The sequence below is a fragment of the Eupeodes corollae genome, chromosome 1, assembly GCF_945859685.1.
Source record: "Eupeodes corollae chromosome 1, idEupCoro1.1, whole genome shotgun sequence".
In the NCBI taxonomy this organism is placed as follows: domain Eukaryota; kingdom Metazoa; phylum Arthropoda; class Insecta; order Diptera; family Syrphidae; genus Eupeodes; species Eupeodes corollae.
This window is the reverse complement of record NC_079147.1, coordinates 132,271,467-132,296,196: the sequence shown is the minus strand read 5'-3', so window position 1 is coordinate 132,296,196 and position 24,730 is coordinate 132,271,467. Positions and strand designations below refer to the sequence as shown.

Below are 24,730 nucleotides of genomic sequence, written 5' to 3'. Positions count from 1 at the left end.
GATGCCACCGAAGCTGTAAATTAGCCAACTGAGTTTTCGAACTCATTGGATTTACCTGGCATGCCACCGCATAATTTACAACTGAAGGTTTGATCTCCGGTAATTTTGAACCCAGTACGGTTGTGCAACGACACGCTATTAGTAATTAAAAAAGAGGCTGGGATGCGACCCACACTGATAACTTCACAACCCGTCTGTCGATTTGTCTTGCTTAAAACACTATTTATGAAAAAACGGACTGTTGGTTCTTATATAAAAATTGCTGAATATCGAAAACAATATTTTCTGTGAAATAAAATAAGTTTGAAGCCAATATTTTTAATTTTTGAAAAGCTATTTGAGTCGAAAGTAAATTTTTACCAAGTTTTAGTATTGTTTTTTTTTTTAAGTTTTATTTTTTGTAAAAAAAAACTGTGAATTCGTTTTTTTAACATTTTATCGAATGTTGAAAACAATATTTCTTATAAAATAAAATTAGTTTGAAGCCAATATCTACAATTTTTGAAAAGATATTTGAGTCTAAAATCAATGTTTACCAACTTTTATACATTTTTTTTATATATATATATTTTATTTGTAGCTAAATTTTGTGTTTACATTTTTCATACTTAAGCCTATATTGCACAATTTACAGAGATTGGTATATATGCTACCTTACTACTGCCAAGTATATATTTTGTAATCAATTTTATATAGCTTAAATTCGAGATTTGAAGGAAAAGCTACTGTTAAAAACCTTCATTAAACAAAATAAAAAAAAAAACATAAAAGGCGTAGATGTGTTGAGAGAAGGGGTGGTTTCAACACGAAGGGATACAATACCCAGTTCAAAACAGCTTTTACAAAAGAAATATAATTTATGTAGGTACATAATATTATACATATCAGTCTTTATTACGAATAAATAAACAGTATTTTTATTAATAGAATAATAAATAAATAAATGAATAAATAAATAGATAAATAAATGTATGAATAAATACAAAATTAAATAAATAAATAAATAAAAAAATAAATAAATAAATAAATAAATAAATAAATAAATAAATAATTAAATAAATAAATAAATAAATAAATAAATAAAATAATAAATAAATATATAAATGAATAAATAAATAGATATATAAAAATGAAAATATTAAATAGATTAGAATAAAATAAACAGATACAAAAAAGTTAATGAATATAATTATAAACATATAATAATATTTGAAAAAAAAAACTTTGAAATGAATAATTTAATAGATAAATAAGTTACATACAAAATAACGTTGATATACAAAATAGATACTAAACAATTTGAAAAATAAATAAATAGATAAATAATATATAATTGTATAATAATTAATAACAAAAAAAACATTTATCAGTCTTCAATAAATAAATTAAATAAATTTGCCTATAATACACATTTTATCATTCTTAACAAAAATAACGTTTTATAACAAAGTTTAAGAAGCTAGATTTGAGATAAGGGAATTGTCGGAAGATAAACAAGAATTTATATATTTTTCACGTAATTTTGAAATTCTCATGGAGACCATTTCTATGTTGGCTAAGGCGTGCAATTCGATTGTTGAAAAGCACCATGGAACATTTAGCATCATTTTCAGGAGTTTGTTCTGACAAATTTGAAGTCTTCGTATGTGACTTTTTGCACAATTTCCCCAAGCAGGTGATCCATAGAACATAATCGCTTGAAAAATTGCTTTGTAGATCAGTAGTTTGTTGTCACTACTCAACTTTGATTTTCTGTTTATAAATGGGTACAGTATTTTGATTGTTAGGTTCATTTTTTTAATAACTTCTTGTATGTGTGTACTAAACGTTAATCTCTTATTCAAATAGACCCCTAAATATTTAGCGCTTGACTTCCAATCTGTTTCATAACCGTTAAGAATAAGATTGTTACTTGGTAAGAAACAGGGTTTCCGCCTGAGTCTTAGCAGCATTTATCTTTATTTTCCAGTCACTAAAGTAATCTTGTATTATAAACAGTGCAGATTGCAAGTTAGTTTCAATAGTGGAACCAATTGAATCTGAAGAATAAATACATGTGTCGTCAGCAAAGATGGCTGTTTCACAATTTTGAAGTCTTGGAAAGTCAGACGTAAACACGTTGTAGAGAATTGGACCAAGTACAGATCCTTGGGGGACCCCGGCGACACAAATAAAGCTTTGGGAAAGACAATTGTTAACGGACACAATACACTTTCTTGAAGACAAAAAAGATTTTAAAATTTTAATAAGGTACATAGGAAAATTGAAAATTAATAGCTTATGTAATAGTCCGTCATGCCAAACGGACTTTTTCCTACATTAAAGTTACTTTTAATGTGTTTTGTGATGCGATGAACCTGTTGTACAGTACTGTGAAATGCACGGAATCCAAATTGCTCTAAAGGCAAAACATTATTTGAATTAATGTGTTCAATCAGCTTCTTTTTAATGATTTTTTCAAAACATTTACCAAGAGAACTCAGCAAACTAATCGGTCTGTAGTTAACAGACAAGTTAGCTATCTTACCAGGTTTTAAAATTGGAATAACCTTTGCTATTTTCCATTCATTTGGGAAATATCTAAATTTAAGGCATGAATTAAAAAGTTTTTGTACAAATTTAACTCCCAGCTTTGGCATATTTTTCAAATACAAATTTTTTATTTTGTCAAATCCAACTGACTTTCTAGTTTTCAAAGAATTAAGAACATCTTTGATGTCTTCAATAGTGATGAAGTAATTTTCACCATCATTCGCATCACAGTTAATTATTCTTATTGATTGAGAAACAACAGATTCAATGGTATCATTTGTAACGGCATTGCTAGCTAACAATTGTACATCATAAAAGGTCGTTGCTAATGCATCTGCTTTTTCAGATCCCGTCATCATTAAACTCGCTGAATAAACCCGGTACATTAGTTAGAAAAATGTCTATAGTTGATGGACTTGCCCTACTGTTTGTAGGGTAATAAGTTGGATAAGGTGGATATAAAATATCAAAAGAGTGATTTATGTTTAAATTATGCAATATATTTCCCCAAGCATTTGCTCTTAAACACCCCCAATTTCTATGCTTGCAGTTAGAATCTCCTCCAATTAAATAAATATCTTGAATACTAACTAGTTTTCTTAAATCATTGTTTAAATCAAACCTCTTTTGAGGTGACGGACGTAGAGCGACCCGGAAAGTATGCAGCAAAAACTTTTAAAAAAGAACCATTAGAAAAAGGAATTTCGATACTAATATTTTGTACTACTTTAGTATCAACAATGGGAATTAATTTATGATGGATAGTTTTTTTGACTACCACGGCAACACCACCACCCCTTCTCTCGTCTCTATCTAAACGATAACACACATAAACCCCATTAGATAACCTATCACCATTTTTTTTAGGTTTTATTTTTTGTAAGAAAACTGTCAATTTCAATTTTTCTCAAAATTATTCATAATGTTGAAAACAATATTTTTTATAAGTAAAAATTAGTTAGATGTTATTATCTCACATTTTTGAAAAGATATTTGATTCGAAAATCATTTTTTACCAACTTTTGTTAATTTTTTTTCGGTTTTTAATTTTTTGTAAAAAAAACTGTTAATTCGATTTTTTCAAAATTTTACTGAATGTTAACAACAATATTTGTTGAAAGATAAAAGTAAATTTAAGCCAATATCTCAAAGTTTTGAAAAGATATTTGAGTCGAAAATCAATTTTTACCAACTTTTATTAATTTTTTAAAGGTTTTTTTTTAGGTTTTTATTTTTTTTAAAAACTGTCTATTCGATTTTTCTCAACATTTTTCAGAATGTTGAAAACAATATTTCTTACAAGGTAAAATAAGTTTGAAGCGTAAACTTCAAGTTTTTGAAAAGATATTTGAATCGATATTCAATTTTTACCAACTTTTTGTAATGTGTTTTTTCAGATTTTTATTTTGTATGAAAAAAACTGTCAATTCGATTTTTCTCAAAATTTTATGAGATGTCAAAAACATTATTCTTCGTTGCACAAAATTGTTTTGGAGATGAAATCATATATTAGCCGTAAAATTTTGGAGATCACAATTTTTTTTCAGTTTTTTTGATTTATAAAAAAACCGTTAACTGGATTTTTTTTCAAAAAAAAAATTTCTTTGATATCACGTTACAATATATTATATAAAATTTAATTCAAGTCTCTAGCGTTTTTGGTTCGTAAGATATTTAGGGTTAACCAAAATGTTCACCTTTTTTTCAAACTGCTATGGTAAAAAAAAACCACCCACGCAATTTTCTTGAGATCCCTTTCTGCATTTTTCTGCCTTATTATCTGTATAACAACATTTATTTGAAATCGATATCTCTCCTGGTTCTTGAGCTATGGACAACGAAAAAATCGTCGCGAACGTACGGACGTACGAACGTACGTACACACGCACGCACGCACGCACCCACAGACATCTTTCTAAAAATCTTTTATTTCAACTTTGAAACGTCAAGAAATGTCAAAATTTTCAATTTGACAAATCGGACCCATTACAATAACTTCCTATGGGAAGTTAAAAATTAATGAAAAATGTTATCCCATAATTCTGAGGTGAAAATATATTATTACAGCGAATCTCTCCATCCAATTTATTTGTATTGGCAAAAGATGTAATCATAAAAAATATTGAAAACTCTACTGCATTAAAGGATTGATATTTTTTGTAATATTGTCATAATCAACGATATATATGTATTTTAAGATTTAATTTCAATAAATTACAAAAAATTTATTTGGTGATTTGTTAATTGATTCTTAGTATATTTACAGATAAACAGAGTAATTAATTGAATCATAACTGACGCAGTCCTCAGGCTATTTTGGCAGCCAAAAATGCTGATGTTGTCAAAATTACTTTCTGGTAAAACAGTTGTTGCCAAGCTATCTGATATCTTTTAAATCAATCGATACTGTTGTTAATGGATTTACAGAGTAGGCTTACCTAGAATGCCACCACATAAACTTAGATTAAAGATTGGTTCACCTATTATTGTTCTGCCTGATTTGAATCCACTTTAATTATGCAACGGTACACGTTTAGTCATCAAAAAGGTCACCAGAAATATTCTTGAAGCAACCATTTTAACTGTAAATTTTAAAGGAAAAGTGGTCCTGTTGCCACGTGTAGCCCAATGATACAGTCCATATCTTCAAAACTTTACAGTTACAAATTTGTTTAGATTTTGACATATCTATAAATCAGTCCCAAGGCTCAACAAAATCCATTTGTGGTTAAGATTTGAAAATCCATATTTTTTTCATGAACAGCTATATGTTTCAAGTTCAAGTGAATTAAAACCGTCGAACCTATTTGTGTAAGCGAAAGACAGGTTAACCAAAAATATTGTGCACCGATTAGTGCTACATTAAATTGAAATGAAAAAATACATATTTATAATTCAAAGCAATAAATATTGTTGTAAGAATTTAAACTATCCGCCCTAACTTAACTGTGACATGAACTAAAAACTCTGTAATATACTGATTTGTTACAAACTTGAATACAAATAATAAAACATTTATTATACAATACAATTCTTTTGTATTGATTTTTGCTTAGAATCAACTGTACGAAAATTTTGATTAATTATGTTAAAATATAACAAAATTAAGTTCCACATCAACTGGTGGCCGGGTAAGCTAGTTTCTATATAAACAAATAGAAATTGGATGAATGAAATTAATTTAACGTCAATGTCGTCTGTTGTTCACGAGATATAGAGAACCGATAATCAATTTTTTACTATTACTTACTATTTTTTGTAATTTTTTTATGAAAAAATGGACTGTTGAATTTTTATTAAAAAATGACTGAGTGTTGAAAACAATGTTTTTTGTAAGACAAAATGAGTTTGCAGCCATAATCTCAATATTTGAGTATAAAATCTATTTTTACCAAATTTTAGTAATATTTTTATTTTAGGTTTTTATTTTTTATAAAAAAAAAAACAGTCAATTTGATTTTTCTTATGTGTATAGGAAAAATTAGGTTTTCCTTCGGCTTTTTTGGTCACTTTGATCGTGGCAATGAAACAAGGTTGTTACATTAACTTTTCCCGACGTTTCGGCAGGGGTTGCTGCCTTCCTCAGGGGAACTTTATTAAACATGAAATATATTATATTATATTTCATGTTTAATAAAGTTCCCCTGAGGAAGGCAGCAAATATATTATATTATATTTCATGTTTAATAAAGTTCCCCTGAGGAAGGCAGCAACCCCTGCCGAAACGTCGGGAAAAGTTAATGTAACAACCTTGTTTCATTGCCACGATCAAAGTGACCAAAAAAGCCGAAGGAAAACCTAATTTTTCCTATACACATAAGTATATATTCATTGGTCAATACATTATCTTTTAATTTGATTTTTCTCCCAATTTTACAAAATGTCAAAAAAGTTATGCTTCGTTGCACAAAGTTATATTGGATATAAAATCATTCTTTGTTCGTAAAATATTCGAGGTGACAAATACTTTTTGCACTTTTGTTGGATTTATAAATATACGTTAGTCACATTGTTCATCAATTTGCTTACCACCAAAAGCATACCCACCAAAGTAGAACAACCCAGGTTTTTCTACAGAAAACTTAAATGCGCCACAATTTTCGAAAACAACGTACGTTTCGCATTGTCAACAGAACACGGGCTGCCTTACTTTGGTCTTGTGATTGAGAAGAACGAAGTCCAGCCGTACCAACACGTCGCCGCTTTTCAAGACGTTGTCGAGTAAGATCGTCCTAGTCACGTCATATGTAATGATTATTCAAAGAGAATACAAATTACTGATTATAGATTTCTAAAAAAATTATAATTAACAAATTTTCTTTTTTTAGAAGCTTTATGTCACGGGTTCACTATTGAACGGCATCCATCGGTATAGCCGTTTTTAAGTTAAAAATAGTGTGTAACAGCTGCGTACCATGAACTCGAAATTTCAGCTTATTTTAAATAAAAATAAATAAATTATAGACTTTGATGGCTTCTGCATTGAAATATTGGGACATAAATATGTTATTCAGAAGAATATTCAGTATTACCATATTTACACAGGCTTATCCATTTTGCGGTTTCAAAAGTATACGTAAATAAAACACATTTCAAACATTTTTTTCATGATATTTCTATTTAATTTTAGGCAACTTTTTGACACATATTGTGCGGTATCTCAGCCATAACTTCGGGAATGTTGGTTTTTAATTGCTAAAGAGTTAAAGGTTTATCAGCATAAGCACGTTCTTTGTCATAACCCCACAGTAACTAGTACAGCGGCGTCAAATCGCATGATCTTGTATGGTAGTTGTTATAGCCACAATGAGAAATTACGCTGCCAGGAAATGTCTCTTGCAATAAAGCCATATTCGCTCGAGTTGTGTAGCATGTAAATTTTTTGGAAAAAATTTTAACTTAAACATTTTATACAACATTAGACACTATAAAATACTTTTTGATAACAATAACTTTGTATTTAAAAGACATTTATAAGTCTTTCCTAATTGCAATCTACATACCTACATATATGAAGGTATATTATTATCTTGAACAACAAGAGATAGCTCATGCGAAGTGTTGTATAATCGCATACCTATATTGGCTAAATTTGTTCACATTTACCAAATTTATATACAATTTATTTTTTAATATGAAGAAGAGAGCCTAACATTTTATATTAAAGTACTATTTTCTAAAAACTTCCACTGTAAGTGGGTTGCATAAATGTTCCGGAACTTCTTGTCCAACTGGAATCGATACATCGCCTTGAGGGCAAGCACTCAATGCAACCAACAAATTCATATCAGCAATAAATTCAATGTAATCTCCTTTTTGCGCAGGACTTGGTTTGCAGAAGTATTGATGGGTATCCTATTTAAAAAAAAAAAAACAAGAGTAGAGAGTGTGCACGATCAAAACAATGAAATAATAATAATTGATAGTTGGTAGGTATATCTGTACACATTTAAATAAAAAAATATATTTTAATATAGGAGTTTTCATTACTTACCTAATCTCAACCATATTAATCATGCATAACACTGGTTGACAAAATTACATTTTTATCTGTTGCACAAATAAAACAGCAGATGTCCTTAATTCGAATCTCGCTTTTAAATTTGTGTATCATATCAGTATTTTAAAATATATCCCATTAAAAGTGCTAAAACTCGAAATATCTTTGAACAATAAATTGTGTGACAATTTTGAAAAGTAGAAATCTTAGCATTTTAGATACAAATTAAAACACTTTAATATTGTACTTAGTTTTTTTAAATTCTCATAAGTTTGAGTCTTTATTTGAATCTATATAAAGTTTTGAGAAAAACTTGAATTAATTACTTTCATCGTTTTTGAAAAAAAAACTCTTATTTTAACTATTTGTGTAAATTCAAAAATACCCGCTTAACATCATTTTATATTTTTGAATATATCTCAAAAACTTGATATAATAGAATTGTAAGACAAGTGAAATCTACCACGGATCTTATTAAAAAATGCTACTTTATAAATTTAGATAATCTCAAAAAGCCCTATATTTATATCTATGTAAAAAGTTATATTTCAAAACCTGAAGTGATACATTAAGTTTGAAGTCGGATTTGAATTAAGGCTATCAAAACCCATTTGAATGCCAGTAAGAAAACCTTGTCGAACAGTGTAATGCATATTTTGAATGAAAGATTGCTTCCGTTTTGATTGACATAAAACAAATTCATAAAAACTTCTTTGTGTTGTTGTTTACTAGCGCATTATGTGCCACTTGAAGTTGTCGTTATTGATAATAGTGACGGAAAAGAAACTTGATTATTTTTATTAAAATTTTATTAATTTTGTTAAAAAGAATCTTTACTTTGCCACACTTATCATTGATAAGGTAACCGCAAAAAAATCTATGAGCACTGATTACTTCAAAATAGCTTAATGACCCTAAAAGTCTATACAAATCCGTTTCAAAAATTAATGTGAGTCATATCCGACCGGCTTAAATTTTTTAATCATAAAAGCTGAAAAAAAGTTAGCATAGAGGCAGCCTAATTTAATTTATAAAAGATAAGCATACAGAAAAGGAAAAGACAAACCTTTCCTTAATATAAACAAATTAGGTAACGTTTTTCCAGCTTTTATCATTAAACATTTTAATTGTTTTTTTTTGGCTTTTGAGGCCGTATAAATCGATAATACAAAATGTCAAATTATTATTATTTAATATGAGGTCTTCTACGTGTAAGTCGAATTTGTATTTAAAAAAAAATGAATTTTGATCAATTATGTTAGTTCTTATGAGAAATAAAAAGGGATATTAAAACCTTTATATTAAGTTCACACTTGTTTAAATCACAAATAGTTATAAAATCAAATGAGATCTGAAATATATTTTTCAAAAATCCCAGTTCTAGCGGTTCTACACCCATATAGATTTAAATTTTTCTTAATCCAGGATGAAGACCTGGAAGATTTTTTTAAATTCATTAACTTTTGTACTGCGTTGCTTCGCGTAGGATGTTTTGTTAAGTTTTGTTTACATTTGCTAATATTTCGAATTTATTTTAAGTATTTAGTCTCTATTGTACTTTTAAGTTAAAAATTAAAAATCGTTTTGGACTTTCATGGAAGCCATAATTTCTGGCAAAGTACTTAACCTTAAAATTAAAGGGTTATATTTTTAAAAGAATCAATTAATGGGTTTTCTCATATACAATCATAAATTAAATTGTTCAAACTCACCTTTGTAAACCCAGTACACATGAAAATATTCCATACATCATGCACATCATCTTCAGTCAATCCCCTTTCTTTAACAGCTTCTGTCAAATAGCTATGACAACTGCCAAATCGCTCCTTTCCGGTTAGTAGCTTATATGTATAATCATCACACCGCGTTCCAATAACGTCATGCAGTGAAGCACCATCTTCATCAATTCCATATTTGGCAAGGGAATCGAATACAAACGTAGCCATCGGACGCAAATACGGTAAGCAACTCCATAACCGATCGTATACCTTTAAGTGGGAGCTGTGTAACTGCCTTGTTTTACCTGAATAGAATCTCTCTTTGATATTATCCGAGTTCCAGAAATTCATGTCTCCAACTTGAGATCCTTCGGAGAGTGTAATACGACACAAATCACCAGACTGCATATTCCAAGTTCGTGCGGATCGCTTTGGAACAACAATCGTTTGTATTTTTTCACCCATCAAGGCAGCATGCCTCTTATCATCATAATCTGCTTTAGATACAATTACATTTTCTGACTTTTCATAGCAGATGATGGGTGAATGTTTTTTAAAAACCCGTGGTTTAAAGTCTCGACCACACCACGATGAAGCCATTTTATAAACAAAACACTTAAGAAAGCAAATATTTATAAATATGCCTATGAAATATCAATTAATTAATTAATTTTATTCGTATATTAAAGTAAATGCTTCTTAAAGATTTCTTTGTTATATGCTTGTTATTTTAAGTGCGCTTGGTGTACTACTAAAGCTTGTTCGCATATATTTCATACAGATACCGAGTTTTGACAATCTAAACAATTTGTTATTATAATTGAAAAAAAAAGAACATTGTAATAGAAAAAGCTCTGTTCAAAAGCTTACTATATTAATTTTCAGATGTGGAAAAAAGTGTTCCGCCCCCGGGTGGGCTCGAACCACCAACCTTTCGGTTAACAGCCGAACGCGCTAGCCAATTGCGCCACGGAGGCACGTGTTTGAAATCAGAAACATAGGCTATTAAGTACGTATTTATATTGAGGAGTCAAAAACATTTAAATGCGACGTATGATAGTCTACATAAATATAATTCAATAATGCCTTTTTTCGTAGATAAATATGTTCATAACATGTTTGTATGAAAACACAATTTGAGTTAGTGAAATTAAAATTGAAAAGTAGATAGGTACGTGTTAAAGAATGTTCACTATAGTGTATACTTAAATGTACTTACCTTTTTATTGAAATTTTAAAGCATGAATTTTATATACTTACTGAAAACTTAACATCTCAAATTCAAATCCGACGGCCCTCTATTGGGTAAAATTAAAACTTTAACCAGTTAATATCTCGAAAACTTTAAGTCTTAGCGGTATGATGCTGGAGTATTCTTAACTCCTAATGGGAAGTTATTGTAATCGGTGTGCTTTATCGAATTTAAAATTTTGATATTTCTCTGCGTTTTAAGGTTCCTATCTCAAGACTCAGTAGAGGTATTGACTTCAAAAACATTTTGTTCAACAGACAATAACATCAAAAGGATAGCAAGGAAAGCAAATACACTTAAACGGTCCTATTAATTGGAATTCCCGACTGTTGACTGTACCATTCCATTCAATGCTCCTATAAGGAAGATTGATAAGAAAATTGTTAAAAGTTAAAATAGCCATTCCGTGCTTTTAACTTTAGAAAATTGTTATGAAATAGTAATAATTTTTGCTGAAAATGGCTTTGACATTTAACTGAATTTTGTGCCATTGTTTTTAACATGTATTTTTAGAAAAGTTCAACTGTAAGCTTTGTCTATAATAAATACGAATCTAGAAAAAAAAGAATAGATGAAGGTATTAACATACAAATTATTTAATTCTATGCAAAATTTTGATGTAAACAAAAGGTAATGATCTTAGAAAAATCTAATCTGTGTTTTTCTTATAAGAAATAAATACTTTCAAAAATTGTTTGCTAAAATTTATAAAAAATGGTTTTCGACCAAAAACATCGGAAACAAAAACAGATATTGAAATCAAACTTATTTTATCATATGCAAAATACTATTTTAAACTTAAAGTAAATTTTAAAAAAATGTAACTGAAAACTTGCTTTACAAAGCTGAAGTATTATGTTAACAACGAAAGATATTGACTTGAAATTTTGTATCTCACACAAAACATTGTTATTAATATTTTGTAAGAGCTTAAGATAGATGGCCATGGATTAGGAAGTTATCAATTTGATGCGTCTAGCCTCTTTTTTATATTTATTTATTTATTTATTTATTTATCTACAAGCGATTTGCTTAACAGATGCACTTACAAAAATTTTTAAATATTTATTTAAAATGTAAACTTATACAATTATTCAATTTTAAATTTATCTCGAGATAAATGAAAATCAAAAATAACACATACTTTATTGAACGAGGAAATTGCTCGTGATATTGTTTCATTTTTTCCATAATTTGTTCTATGCAGTTTTTCAAAAAGAAAACAACTTGTTTTTAACTGTCTAGATGGTACATAAATGGAAATCTGAGAAAGCAAAAACGGACTTTTCAAATTGTTCAAAGAACACCACGTAGAAATATGGTCCAAATCTTGTTCAACTATTACACAATCATCAATGGTTTTAATTTTAAAGTACAATTTTAAATCATCAGCATATAGTAGATAGTTATATAATTTTGTATTATGTCAACTATATCATTATTATATATAAGGAAAAGTAAAGGGCCAAGATGGCTCCCTTGCGGAACGCCGGAGGTACATTTTATACTTCTCGAAACTTTGTGGTCAATAATAGGTCGTTGAGTTCTGGTTTCTAAATACGAAGAGATCCATTGAAGCATCTCAGAATGAATACCAAAATATTGAAGCTTTTTCAGTAAAATAATATGATCAACCGAATCAAAAGCTTTACTAAAGTCGGTGTAAATAGCATCTACTTGACATTTATTCTCCATTGCATTTAAGACATATGAAGAGAAAACAGCCAAATTAGTCACAGTAGACCGACCTGATACAAGCCATGTTGTGACACAGATAAGCATTCCTTTATCATAAATTTATTATTTATTTTATCTTAAACCAGACTTTCAGACTGTGAACTTGCAGATTCCTCTATAATTTTCTACTAGATTTTTAGAACCTGCCTTGAATATAGGAACAAGAAATGGTTCTTTTCATTCTGGTAGAAAAAACCCCATGTACAATGAGTTGTTGAACAATTTCAACAGAGGCAAACAAAGGGAATCACTACAATTTTTCAAAATGCTTGATGGTATTCCATCGGCTACGGAACTATTATTTATTTTAAGGGCGTGAAGCGCTACTGAAACCTCATCGAATGTCAATTCCATTGAACCAATGTCAACTTTTTCTTCCAAGTTTGAAACAAAAGTGTTAATTGGGGAGGAGTAAACAGTAGACATTTAAAAAAAAGGTGAGAAATGGTAAGAGTACTACATATTAATAATAAAGCCTAAAAACTTCATGCAAAACTAATGGTCGACAAAAGGACCCCAATCTTCATATTTTAGCCTATATACAAAATAGTATACCTTTGTTGACTGTATCAGCTTTTTTTTGAATAGTCGATCCATTCGTCATTATTTAGTTTTGTTAATGAAAATGGACTAACTGTGCTTATTTTGCAAGAATATAAAATATAATTAAGTTTTGCTAAGTCTCCATCTCCACTAAAGGTTTATCTCAGATAAATAAATCTTTTTGGTGCTTCCACCGCACTAGAAGATTTAAAAATGTTGAGCTTGTGATCACTTTCTAAAATGCAAGCTGTTTTGATGTTATGAAGTGCAAGTGAGATAGTTTGATTCGTGTTAAACAATGAAGAAATGAATAGTTCAGCAACATGTATGTCATAATACGCTACCTACTATATGTGCAATTTTTTTCAATTTAATTAAAACAAAATTATGTTTTTTGTACACAAACATGCAAATAAACAGACCATGATGCATTACCTGTAAAACCTCCTCCACGCAGGTTTTTCTTCACAAACTTTGAAAAGACTCCGATCCCTGACCGGAACCGAGTAAATCAAGCTTGGGTGCTTTCATAAATGCATGGTTGCTTTGTTTGCATGCGATCAATTGCCAATCAGACTAACGTCACACAAAATACTTGCGCATGTGTTTTAAGCTGCATTTATGAACACTTTCTTATGATTTGCGTCATATGTCAAAAGACTGTCAGAATTTGAAGTTTTACTTACTTCAAGTTTTGAAATTTGATAAATAATGGACAACAAAAAGTTTTTTCAATAATAATAAGTGAATATTGTTAAAATCGGATTAATCGAAACCATGGCATTGATTTTCTCAGAAAAAGGAATCTTAAGAGACATCAATTAATCAGTTTTATTTTATCAAAAAGAAAAAAGGGACAATTTAAACGAAAGATTCCGGGCTTAAAGGAAAACTTTCATCGGTTGACAGTGTTCCATAGCACATTTTTCTTTTTTTTTCCCATCGGCAAACTCCTTTTCAATTTGTAGCCCCGTTTCCAACATAAGTTGAATATATTTATGTTGCCGCACTTTATCATCCATCCTTTAATAAAATTCAATTTTCAGAACAATCTTTTAATTTTTAGCAAACATTTACCTTTATTGAGCCAAAATAAGTTTGTGATGCCGTTTACTGTTTTCAATTGAAATTTGAATTTTCAAGGAAAAGAATTTGACAGTTTCAATAATAAAGGAAAGAAAATCGTGTTTACCATATACCGGTCTCTTTTATTGAGAAAGAAATTCAGATTGCATGTGAGTTTTTGTAGTTGCACATTTGCGCTGCAAATATTTGCTTTTTGCTTTCATGAACATCTGACATTTATCATTTGCATTTATGAAAACTATGCATTCGTCAGACTTTCGCAACCATGCATTTATGAAAGCACCCCTTATTTCAATTCGATTCAGTTATATAAAAATGGAGACGAATTTCAAGCTCTCTTCAATACCACATATTAATGTCGTATTACGAACAAACCCGCTTCTTGAAGTTTTTATTTAATGTCAAAGCTGCAATTGTTAGTAGAACTTTTTTTATAGAACCTCAATTTCCAGATGTTTTCTTACCATTTCTTCTTAAAAATTGTCCGTTTTATTAGTTTTAGTAAGTTTTTTTTGCTAAGTCAATTTTAACATTTGATTTTGACAAAACTTTTTTCTATTATTCTGACAAATCTTCTTTCAGTTGTACCAATTTTTAAATACAAAAATCTCTATACTGCGGATCGTTATGTTGGCAATGGAATACCTAACAAAAAACGCACTTCGTTTTTTAAACTGGCGCGGTATTACTAGCAATGGTTTCCTTAATTTCCTATTCAAACCATCCCTTTCTTGCTTTTATCTATCAAGCGTTTCAAATTGCTCCTGCCAAAACCAAAACTCATTTTTAATTTAAATTAATTTATTGAACACAAATTTTACCAAGTTAACAAAATATTCACTTATAATGACTTTACACTTTAAGAATTTATTTTCTTTTCCTCTTTTCTATAATTGTTCTTTAAAATAATTCCTTTACACACTTGTTGACACTGTGAGCAATGGGTTTCAACTAAAAAAATAAACAAAAGAAGAAACGGATTTGTATGTAATTAAAACAACGGCGCGTGGCACGTCGCGACTAGCCTAATTACTAGAAAACCCAAACGCATTTTGAATTTGTTTTTGTTTCTCGAAAAAACAACAATGCTTGCAAAAAAGATCACTGGCCCCGGACACTTTGCGTTGTTGTTGGAAATAACTTTGTTTCTAGAAGCTAACCAGGCTGAGGATTGCGGACCGAAGTTTTATGATATGTACAAAACCCGAACATTGCAATCCTTCAACCATCCGTGGCCATCACCGTGTGTCGTTCGTTGTTGTCTGAAATAACTTTGTTTCTCGAATAAAGCTGACAAACGCGATTGGCAATTTTGTATTATATGTAAAATACCCGTCCTAAGATCTATTTTACTTTAATTTATATTTTATTTATTTTTGTTTTTATTAGAAAATTTGCAAAAAAAAACTAATATCGATATCCTTTTTTATTTTTACTTAAAACTACTTAAAATAAGGTCCTTAATATAAAACTTAAAGCTAAATTAAACTACCTATCTCACCTATAAACTACTTAAAACTATGTAACGTTTTTGTTTTTCATATTTTTTTTTTTTTTTATTTTTGTTTTATTCCATGTTATATTTTTTGTATTTTGTTTGTATTTTTTGTCTGTATATTTTTGTTTTGTATTTTTTTTTGTGCCACCATGCCTATTCTACTTAAAACTAAACCCTTAAACTATAAAACAAGTATGTAAGCCAGCCAAGGCTTAAAACCCCATCCCGACAACCCACTATCAAAGGCCTGGTTCTCCTGCTTCACCCTATCAGTTCGGTCCCGATCGGACACAGCCCTACTGAACCGAAGGAGCTCTGCTCCGCCTTGTGCCATGTCTTCCCGATTGTACAGTAGTCGCCTATCAACGGTTCGTGGTCTGACGTAGTAGGTTAGCGGAACTGCCAATGCCTCTGGTGGAATGAAGCCGCTCAAGCGTGCAATTTCAAAATACTTGTCGTTCGGATAGAACGGCCCGAAAATTAAATTGTTGGTCGAAGACATAGCTCTTGCAATGTGACCTCGAACGAGTTTTATCACAAAATTTTCAATTCTGTTGATTCGAGCGCCGTTGTATAGGATCTCGTTGGAATAGTAATGCACGTAAGAAGATTCGGCTATTCGATATAAGCCGGTACATCGTCGTAAACACTGCCGCTCGAACATCCGAAACTTCTCCATCTGGGGAGGGGCAACGTTGAACCATACAGGACAACCATAAACGACCATCGTCCGTATGAGGCCATGTAGCAAATTACTTTCACTCTGGGGTCAAGCCGACTGCTGTAAAACAGCCGTTTCGTCAGAGCGAAGGCTTCTCTGGCCCTGGTCGGAGCAGCATTTTGTATTTCTGTAGAAATATAGATACTGATCTAACCAGATACCGAGGTACTTCACTACACTTTTGCTCTCTAATGGCTGCCCGTAAAGATCAACGATGACCATCTTGCGCCAATTCTTGCACGTATCCCTCGTTGCCCTAGCCAACGGAGTCCGGAACAGAATTTTCTCCGACTTCTGGACATTTATTTTCAGTTTCCAGTGGTCGCAATATCGCTGAATCTTGTCGAAATCACTCTGCAAGAGAATTCTTATAACCTTAACCTTCCGGGCCGTTCTGTACGCAATTGCCTTTGTAAGTCTACCTATCAGATCGCTGGTGTAAATGCTGAAGAGAATCGGCGAATTCACCGCTCTCTGTTGAAGACCATTTTTAATTGAGAATGTTGTGGGAGAAGTTACATCCATTCTCCGTATATCTATACAGTGGCAGGTACAAAGAAGCAGTGTTGGGACTTCTACCACTTAAGTGGTATTTCTACCGCTTTTTGGTGTTATGAAAATCGCTATGATGGATTTCTCCCATGCACTTTTTCACCTCAGTTATCTTTTTTGTTGTGTGATCTTCCTTGCACAGATCTTACATAGTTGTCTAATCTATGTATAAAATAGATTCTTTACTTTTGCCACAGATAGATGAATATTATCAGCGAAGAAGTTTCAATTAATTTTTCAAAGTATTTAATCCACTAATTTATTATCTTTGGAGTTTTGGATTTTAGAGTTTGGAGCTTTTACAAAAAAGTTATAAAAATGCGTACATTTTTTATTTTAAAATCAAAAGACCTGCAAAAGGCCTAAGATTAAAAAACTATAGTTTAATAATTGAGGAAAGCACTGATGTTTCATCAAAAAGTGTTTTGTTGTTCTTGTAAGGTATTTCGATTCAGTTGAGGGGTCAGTAAGAGACAAGATTTTTGGGTTATTTGAGCTAGAGGACTCAACAGCCGAATCAATTTACAATAAAATTGTAGAAACATTAAATCATTTTAATGTTCTCATTCAAAATATGATAGGATTCGTTTCAGACAATGCTGCTGTTATGCTGTTATGGGCTCATTAAGCGGTGTAGCCTTACGTTTAAAAAATATTAGACCTAATATTTTTGCCACAGTGCACTTGGGGTTAATGAACACCAAATATTAAAGGTTTACCAAACTCGTTGCCTTTCAATGGAAATGGTCATAAACCAAATTATAGAGCAGTTGGATCTCTTGTTTCATTATTTTATTTTGCTCGCAACTGAAGAACCTCTTCTAAGGCTTCACAAATTTTTATTTTTTTTAAACAAAGACAATTCAGTACATTTAAATTTTTTGTCAATAAATCTTAAAAATATAAACGAGTTAAATAAAACATTTTAATCTGAGAACACAAAAATACACTTGATATTCGAAAGTATGACTACATTAAAATTAAATTTAATGAAAAATTTTGTAAAACCAGAAAATATTAATGTAAACACAAAATAAACTATTTACCATATACCATATTTTCACAATGACTTTTGATAAAAAACTTAAAAGACGGAATGGACAATTTAATTTTTGCTCTTATATGTTGGAGCTTTGTTGCTTACCACAAATCAGCGCTGCCGCTAAACGTAAATTTTCAGATTTAAAAAATGAAAAAAAGAAATAAATTAAAAACTAGTACCGTTCACAATAATTTGGCTGCAAGGGAAATTTCAGTAAATTTTCAGAATTTTAATCCTCCGAAAGCATTACTGAAATATGCTTCAAAATTTAAATTTTCCGGTGGTCTATATAGCAAAAAATAATTTTAAGTTTTTCTAACTAATTTAATAATTGTGAATTGTGATATTTGATACTGCAAGAACTGAATTATTGTTTATTTAATTTTTTTGTATTTTTTAATAAGTTATTGAACATAAGATTTACTACATAAAAGTGGGTTTTAATTTCTACCACTTTTCTACCACCTTTTTGACATCACTCTTTTGCTTCTGCGAGGTCAGAGAAGAGAAGACAAATACACAACACAAAACCCATCCCAAGCTTCATCGTAAGTGGAAAAAAATTGATAAATGGTAAAAAAAAATCCTACTTGGTCGATTCTTTAGAGGTCATTTTCGACCACTTTTTGAGACATATTAGGGGTTTATCTCACCCATAACTTGACGAATGTTGGTTTTTAAGTGCTCAAGAGTGCAAAGGTTCATTTGCATAAACACGATGTTAAAAGTGTTAAATCGCACGATCTCATCAGAAGATGACCATTACACATTGTCTTGATTTTAAATGATTTAAAATCATATGTATTAAATTAAACGGTGTTCAGGAAATAACAATTCCACTGTTAGCAGTCAAACATTTCATCTTCAAATGTCCCATAGCAAGAAAAGAAAAATAGCTTCTCTCTTCTCTCTTCTCTGAAGACTTGTAGCAACCATATAATTCACAGTATCTTTATGAAGCTCATATTATATGGATTCTCGATTTATTCGAGAAAATATGCGTCAAGACAAGGTGTACTAATGGTCATCTTCTGATGAGCCCAACCATTACATCGGGGCGAAACGCATATTTGAACACCATGCTGGTTTATTTTTATATTCATTTTTCATGATTTTAAATCATATTTATTAAATTAAACGGTGTTCAGGAAATAACAATTCGACTGTTAACAGCCAAACATTTCATCTTTTACAATTTGTATGTGTTGTGCGGTAGATTCGTGATCAACTTTCGTTAATGTCAGGCTGTTGCATCCCAACATATTTTTTTTAATGTTAATACATCACTTTTGTTATTTATAGCTTAAAAACACTTTTGTTTTATTTTTATCTCAAAATTATATATAGATTTATTTAATTCAAAGAATTTAAAAACTTTTATCTGCACATTTGACACCAATGATGAAGGCGGGAAAAACATTCGTTAGACTGAAATGCTGAGATGCCTTTTAAGAATTAAAACACAAGGTTTAACAATCTCAACAACCAGTCAAGCTATTTTTACCTTGCTCTTCCATGTTAGATATTTCGATTAATATAAACTAAATTAAAAACAAAACAATTTAATCTAAATTTAAAATCACTAATAATTAACGCGTGAAAGAAACAAGCCGAAATGTAATGAACTGTCAAACACGAACTTTCAAATGTGCAGACTAAATGTGCAGACTAAATATGCAAACTAAATATGCAGACTATATGTGCAGACTGCAAAGCTAATTATATAATGATCTCTTTTCTTCTCATTAAAATTTGATTGTCATACTTTCATCATTACTATGTTTTATATGTATTAAATTAAATATGTATTTGCTTCACACTGCAAAAAGAAGTTAAACATGTAATTGTATATGCTAAATTTAATATTATTCCAGTCTGCAAGAAATTTATGAAATGTCAATAACCTTTGAAATACTTATGTAATTATTTATATATCACAGCTGACTTTCATATAACTTTCAATAGCGAGGTGAAAAGTTTTCTTACACTTGTAATATTTTCATTCTTCCTTGCAATTTAAAATAAAGAAGTCATTTTTATAACGTGTTACTAAAATCCGTATTTTATTAAAACTTATAAAAAATAATATTATTTCGTTGGCTACACCTTTGCCGCGAAACACAGGCTTTAAACTGAAAAAAAAAATTGGTTTAACAACTTAGTTTGACAGATGTCGAAATCCATCTCTATACTTTTAAAACCGCAAAATGGATAACTCATTATTTTATCGTATTCTTGATCTTCTGCCCCTGCAGTCTCATCAAGTTCTACTGTTACGTTTGGTGTAGTTGTGTAGGGTACCTACTTAATTTTGTGTCGCTTACATCCTTCGTGAGTCCATTTCAGGTATTATTGAAAGTTGGGATGTTCAATTAGCTCCTTTCAAGTCTCCTTCAAAACCACCTAACTCCTTTTTTTTCTGTTTTACTGTTGCAGAAATCGACTCTATTTCAAATTTTGACTTCAAAAAACAACTTAAGAACATAACACAAGGGCGAAAAAGGATCGAATTCAAACAATGGTTTAATTACTATTTTCTTTTTGACAAAACTATAGTATTTTCAGCTTGAGCATATGTTAGTGTCAAAAGTCTTCAGCTTGGTCTTTATTTGAACAAAGAATTATCTTTCAGAAGAACAACACTTGCGAATCAATAATTTGTATTATCAAATTGCATGCTTTGTTAAGAAAGTTGTACGCTCACTTCTTTCATTTTATGATCAGGGGTGGAATCGGGTAAGGTGATGGTTGACTATCATTTTTTTGATGGTCAAATTGACTATCATTTTCATTCCGTCTGTGTAAAATTATTCAACTCAATTCAATTCTATTGATAATTTCAGATTATAATTGTCACAACTCATTGTTGATTTGGTGAAATTTTTTAAATGGTTCCTATAAAATATCTAAATAAAAGTATCAAATTGACTGTGTTTGAATACAAATCTTACTTTTCATGCTTTTTTGAATGTCGTAAGCTTTGTCGGTCACATGAATGTGTTTTTTTAACGAAACAAAGTGAACTAAGAAAATTTTCCAGTCGTTTGTGTAAAGGCCCAACTATAATAGACTTAACCGAGGGAACGAACCAATACGCAGCCTTATATTTCACTAACTATAATAGACGTTCTGCTCAGTTTCGTTAAATTTCGCTAACTTTCGCGCAATTACGCAAGAGCCATTTAAACGGCTCGAGCTTAAGCAAATGTCAAATTTGAAACGCATTTCAACCCAACATGTGCTTAAGTTACTTGAATCCATTATGGTTACTTTTTGTTTTGAAGATAACTACTAATAACTTTCCATTCGGTTTTGACATTAGCTTACTTTCGGTTAAATCTATTATAGTTGGGTTTTTAACTCTATTCGGAATAAACATATTTGTTTGAAAATGACTATCACATTTTTTTGTGACAGCTTTTTTGGTATCAATTTGACTATCACCTTACGTAGATCAAATTCGAACATTTTGATTGTCATTTATCAACAATCACCTTTGCCGATTCCACCCCTGTTTAATCAACCTTACTTAAGTAGAGTTGGCTATTTTGACTATTGATACTAAATTTGTTAGACATTAAAGCACCATCCCGTTAACTGAGGAAATATAATAGTTGTACCTTCCAGTTTTAGTGATGACCAAAAATACTCCATTACCAAGATCGGAATCTCAGACTGACATTTCGGTTTGCCTACAAGCTAAGGACACATTAAATGTGAGAAAGTGTGCGTGAAATGATGCAAAATTCAAACACATTCTCACATTTAGTGTTCCGGCTCATCAAAATGCTTCATTATAGTCTGCAGGAACATCTAAATGCTTTATTTTGAATGTTTTATGGCCTCGTTCAAAAACTAAACAATCTTAACCAACAGAATCTGAAGTGCTGACATGGTCTTAAATTGGAAGATTTGTATAGCTTTTTAATTTCAATCCAAATAAATGTTGTAAATGTATATTATTTAAAATAAAACTGACCAAATACATATTTAATGATTTATTAGTGCTGTATTTTGTTTACTTAAATTATTTGCGAACGCCATATGAGCTGCAACTCGTTAAGTATAATTAGAAATGGACAAAAGTGTAACTCAATACTTTGTAGAACAACAAAACAGACATAAGTAAGTCTGTTGAATAATTCTGCATAATAACCAAAAATGCTAAAGAAAAATCATTGCAATTTTTGTGTATTTTATGAATTTCCTTTAATTTTTGAAACTCTATTTCTATACTGCAATGTTATTTTATATTTTTATATTTTATAAAATAAAGATATGAAATATATTTTTTTTTTCATATTGTCAAACATTAGGTACACTTTAATATATCTTTGATTTTTATAATATTTAATAACTTAACTGTATCACCATTTTAATAGAACATTCGTTTGTTTTCCTTAAACATTTTACTGCCACTGATTCAATTTTATAAAAAAGTTTATTAAAATATCTTGAGTACCAATCATTTTATCGCTTAAAGAAGTAAACAAGATGTTTTTGTCTGTGCATAGCACTCAAATGGAATGAAATTATTAAAATGCAATAATATTAACAATGCTAGTTTTATTTTGTATAAACCAGTTTAAACAAGTGTGTATATACGACCTATTTCATCAAAAATTCGTATGAAATGCATGAAATCCCACTTGCAAAGTCCTGCCGTTTCGAAACTATTTGATCCTTTCACATAATTCCAACGGTTCTAAGTCATAATTATCCTCCTCTAAGTTTTTCTCACAACCACTTTCAATTTAAATTGTTTTTTTCTAAAAATTTCTATATAGGACCTATTTCATTAAAAACTTTGGTAATTAAACATTTTTAAGGAACGAATGTAAATTATATTATGCGTTAAACTGTGGGAATTTACTAAAAAAAACTTCTGTACGTCAAGAATAAACATTCAAGTCGAATACATGATCTTTTGAATGAGTTGTGCATGAATTCAGAAGGGTTTTTGACATTTTAATTTTGTGATAAATGTCAAAATTTGCATTTTATTCGCTCTGCGTTTATTAAACGGGTTCGCTATAGCCGTTCTGATTATTTTTTTTTAAATTGATGTTCCTTTGATGTGTTACATAGTTTTGTTTGATAGCAAATAAACGAATGTTATGCATGTTTTCGCTTATAACTCTTTTTTTTTAAATGTAATATTTATTAATCAAAATGAAATTGAAAAATAGTCCTAAACTTAAATTATGGAGAAAACTATTTACATACTTCGATTAATTAATTTAATACAGATTTTAATTGCAAAATAAATATTTGGGCCGTTCATTAACGAAAATTTAGTAGAATTCAATAAATTGCGCTCGCACCCTTAATTTGATGGTTCTTCGAACGCATCTTTGATACAATAATTCGAGGTTAATTATGAAATTTGAAGAATTTCGTAGTGATTATTCTAAATTAGTGAATTAATTACAATAAAATGATGTTGAACATGTTTTTTTCAAGACAAAAATGTACATTGGTTCGCTATCAACAAAATGACTGCAAAATTAAAACTTAAAACTGACTTTTTCATCGAAAAAAGTGAAAAGAAAAACTTGAAAAAAAACATATTAACCTCCCCATTTTGTTTTTGCTTTGCAAAGTGCCGCTAGCCCACGGCATCGTTTTTTTTTTGTTTGTTCTCACATCTATTCATGGACTAATTGTCAAAATTACAAATACAACAATGTAAACAAACGGGTTTGGGAGAGTGAAACGTACGAAAGATTCCGATCTTGGTAAATGGAGTATTTTTGGTGATGACCGTGAATTATCGATTCGGAGCCATCACTCGTAACAATGCATCAATTGTGAGGCGATTTTGGTGAACAGTTATTTCACAAGCACGATAAATGCGATGGAAGACAACGTTGAACATTTATGAGTGAGTTACCAGCAAAATGTTAGAAAGAATATGCTAAAACTGAACTAAGCGGATGGACCATTTGAGGAGCAGGAGTGCAGTGGTCGATTGAAATAAATATTTTGTGCATTTTTGTTGATTATATGTTCTGTATGCTTTTCACAACTTATCAGGGGTAGAATCGGCTAAGGTAATAATTGAATATCATACTTTAAATGATTCAACTCAATTCGATTCGATTGAACAATTTCAGATTATAATTGTCACAATTCCTTGTTGCTATGGTGAAAATGATTCCTCTAAAATATCTAAATAAAAGTTTTAAATTGGCTGTGTTTTAATAACATTCTTACTTTTCTTGTGTTTTTTTCGTATGTTCTAAGCCTAAACTCAAGAATGTGTTTTTGTGCTGACAAAATTTTCCATTCGTTTTTTTTTAAGCGTTTGGTAGCTCTATTTAGAAATGACATATTTGTAGGAGAATGACCAGGTATCACATTTTTCTTGTGACCAATTTGTAGGTATCAATTTCAATTCAAAATCGATTATTTCGACAGTCATATATCAACTACCACTTTAGCCGATTCCACCCCAGCTGTATTTTCGCCAGCCATTATTCGTAAGCCAGGAGTGGAATGGCGTAAGTCGATATTTGACAGTCACTGTTTTGATAGTCAAATTTGATT

At 30.2% G+C, this 24,730-nt stretch overlaps 1 protein-coding gene and 1 non-coding gene across 2 annotated transcripts; both read right to left on the bottom strand.

Annotated features, from left to right (window-relative positions):
- Positions 1-7,465: 7,465 nt before the first annotated feature.
- Positions 7,466-10,507, bottom strand: LOC129940747 (uncharacterized). The gene is made up of 2 exons (XM_056049192.1): positions 9,745-10,507; positions 7,466-7,887 (listed from the first exon to the last, which is right to left on the bottom strand). The coding sequence occupies exons 1-2, from the start codon at positions 10,348-10,350 to the stop codon at positions 7,702-7,704; spliced, it is 792 nt and encodes a 263-aa protein (XP_055905167.1). The 5' UTR covers positions 10,351-10,507; the 3' UTR covers positions 7,466-7,701.
- Positions 10,508-10,653: 146 nt separating this feature from the next.
- Positions 10,654-10,727, bottom strand: Trnan-guu (transfer RNA asparagine (anticodon GUU)). Its single transcript has one exon. It is a non-coding gene; the product is annotated as a tRNA-Asn (tRNA).
- Between the last annotated feature and the right edge of the window lie 14,003 nt (positions 10,728-24,730).